We start from the raw sequence: 3,368 nt of genomic DNA on the forward strand, positions 1-3,368 counted from the left end.
AATAAAGACCACAATAAATAGGAAAAAAAAAACCAACCCAACATCATTTCATCTCTTTACTAGTAAACTGATTTCCTTTCCCCATTTTATTCTGTTATCTTCCTCGTCTTATCTAAGTAGTTCATCAGAGTCAGCAGAAAGAATTACCTTTGCCTCACTTTACTGGGACCAATGAAACAAACTAGAACGACACTAAAAGGTCTAAAGGTTTCTATGAATGTTTTTGGAAGATAAAAAGTTACAAGTAGATGCTGAATCTTCTAATCTTTTCCTGTTTTTTAACCTCCTCCCGTCTGTCTTGCATCCATTCACCATCAAATGGTCTTGCTGAGAATACAGATTTCGACACAAGAGTAAGTATGACCACACACACACAGAAAATCCTTTTCTAGAGAAGACAGTTTTATAGATTGTTGGGAAACAAACAGATTCTCTCTCCTTAGGGCAATATACATGTCACTCATCATTGTCAACGCAGAGGATTACTCCAGCTTCTGTTATTCATTAGTAGGAGAGATAAATCCGCGGTCTATTGTACAAGTGTATAAGGCAGACAAGCTGAAGAACTGGGTGATTTGAAACTTGCCTCCAGAATTCTGAAAATCATGGGATACCTCACATTTATAAACAACAAACCACTCTCCAGCATGACTGGACTTCCCAAATTCCTTCATTCTCCAACACTCAAAAACGGACTGTACAATTTTTAGATGGGACTCCCTTGTACAGGAGCTACTCTAAAGCCTTGTGCAGCAAAGCAAGTCCCTCCTGTTATAGAGGGATGTTGGAAACTGCTGGGTTTTTTTGGTCTGTGCTCTGTCAGAGGCCTTCACACATCTTGTGTGTTTGTTACAGAGAGAAATACACAGTAAAATAAAATAAAAAAATATGGATTGTTGTTCTTGTGAGTATATGAAGACTTCAAATTAGCTAAGATATGGAGACTATATACTAACTTATATCAAATAAAACCAAAGCATCCAGCTCCTTTTAAATTAACTTGCACATTACAATAAAAGTAGAATTCTATCTCACAGTTTAACTTACAGTTAAATAAATGTAAAAATTTATAACTTTTTTCAATACTGAATATATCAGAACACAGATTCATATTTATTTCTTCCAATTACAGCAACAAAAATCATGAAACATGCTTCATTTTACTGAAACTAAAGGGGCATTAATATAAACTTTACCTTTCTTGCAGTTGTTTTTTCCACCATGGTGCTATTGCTGTCAGAATTTTCAACTTGAACTGTTTTTGTAGACCCAAATTTGGGCATTTTATAGCTGTTTAGCTAGTTGTATCTTGTATCAGTGGGTTCATCCTGTGTCTGAAAAACAAACAAACAACATTACATAAATATACACACGGCAGTGTCATTTCAGGACAAATGTTACTGCAGATGGTAGCAGAGCTGAATAGTACCCCAAAAAAGACGACTAATAACGACGCCTGGCTTCAAGCATCTTCCTCACATGCAGCTCAAACCTTGGGGCAAAACCCCAAAAGGTCTAACACAGCTGTTGCTGGGGACAGTGTATGAAAAAAGCACCAAGTCAGCTGCTAAACTACCTCATCCCTCTAGCTTATCTTTTTGGAAGACTGAACATTTTTGGCTATTTTAACAGGTTCATAAGCTCAATATCTCACTTTGTGTTAAATGTCCTAAGGCTTAAAAAGATGAACAAGATTTTCTAGCAACACTGGAAAGAGAAATAAGGCTTCCTAGTCTGGGAAACTGAAATACTGTATATTCAAAGTAGTATGGAAAAAGAAAGTCAAGTCTTGTGATTTATGATTCTTTCTGGATCAAGAGATGCCCTTTAGAAGAAAAATCTTTTAAAGCTTAAACCTGGAACTAGAAACCTAAATTTCCACTGTCTATCAAATCAATTACATAAGCCACTACTAGAGCCAGATATATATCTATATAAAGCTCCAAGAGCTGTGTAGTGTTTCATCTCCATGGTACAGCAAACAAGTGTCACTACAGATTCACATGATGGAAGAGGTCCGACTCGCCTCTTCCACAGCAGGAAGAGACACCCTTTTCGTAAGAATGGCTGAGAGGAAAGGTCACACAAAAGCTAAAACTGCATTTGACAGCACTTCAGAGCTGGTGACTTTTTATGGGTCTTTTTAAGTTGATGTATTTTGTTGCAAGTATTTACATGATCACAATCTTACTGAGTTGTCGTAATTTTATGCCTGATCAAGTCATCATTTCAGGTGCAACACTTCTATTGTTGCTTTATCATTAAGGTTTTGGGATCATCATGTGGAGAATTTGTTGCTGTTTTAGGACCATGGCCACTATTTTGGTTTGATACAGTTAACTGACAACAAATCTGGTGCAGATGACTTTGAAAAAACCATCTTGCACACTACACCTGACACATGAGACACTGATATTCAAACAAATTTCTACATCCTGCCCACACATCCATCCCCCACAAAGCTTAAACCATGGGAAATTTGAATATTTGTCTAAGATTAATACTGTTGTATTACAACAATGTAACATGCTACTTTCTTAATCTTCCAGAACAGGAGGGGAAGAAAGTTCAAAAAGCAAAATCCTTGAGACAGAGAAGTAGGAAATGTTGCACTAAGGTCTGCTGTTTTCCTCCCCTTCCCCTACACCTGAGGAAGTTGTTTGTTGTTTTGTTGGGGTTTTTTTTTAAACTAACCACAAGCTTATGAAAAACAGGAAGAGATTAATTAGAAACAATCTCACCTTCTATAACTAGAATCTTGTCTCCACTATGATACAATGTTGTGAAACTCAATATTGTTCTACTCTTACTTAAGACAAAAGAAACATTACTACACTCCATTTATGGAGTGTTAACAGGATTTATGCAGCCTTACTGATACAGAAGTAATTGTTCAATTTTAACGAACATTAAAGCACATGGTTATCAGCCTTTTGTTTTTAGTTGCTTTTTGTAACAGCTGCAGGAACAAAAAATGGTTATCAGTTCAAAGAAGAGAAAGAAAACTACACTGAGTTTCCGGTAATTTACAAAAAAATTTTCCTGAATCCTAAAAGAAGCAACAAGTTACTATCTTCACAGAATAGTACTCTGCTGATTAGACCAAACATAATGTATTACCATAGTAGCAAATATCTGTTCCCATGGGTTTAAAAAGGGACAAGTCATAAATCTGCTTCTGCTCATTTAGCCTCTGAAATTCTCTCTGTAAGTTTCATTTGTAACAATTCCCATTGTATACATCATGATCACAACAACTTAAAAAATATAATGGGTCAAAGTTTTCTTTATTATTTCAATCAAAATATTTTTCATTGCATATGCTGCTGTTTCCTTTCCTTCCTTTTTTACAGCTGCCTGGCTCCCTG

At 36.0% G+C, this 3,368-nt stretch overlaps 1 protein-coding gene across 2 annotated transcripts in view; it reads right to left on the reverse strand.

Annotated features, from left to right (window-relative positions):
- The window catches only part of ANKRD12 (ankyrin repeat domain 12), a 40,680-nt gene extending 39,344 nt beyond the window's left edge, over positions 1–1,336 (reverse strand). The window contains exon 1 of one of the 2 annotated variants that reach the window (XM_005423351.1): positions 1,197–1,336. In XM_005423351.1, coding sequence (XP_005423408.1) covers positions 1,197–1,283 — 87 coding nt within the window. In that variant the 5' untranslated portion in view covers positions 1,284–1,336. The remainder of the gene's footprint in view (positions 1–1,196) is intronic. The other variant, XM_031058853.1, reaches the window with a different exon arrangement.
- Between the last annotated feature and the right edge of the window lie 2,032 nt (positions 1,337–3,368).

Source organism: Geospiza fortis, unplaced genomic scaffold, assembly GCF_000277835.1.
Source record: "Geospiza fortis unplaced genomic scaffold, GeoFor_1.0 scaffold100, whole genome shotgun sequence".
NCBI classification, from domain to species: domain Eukaryota; kingdom Metazoa; phylum Chordata; class Aves; order Passeriformes; family Thraupidae; genus Geospiza; species Geospiza fortis.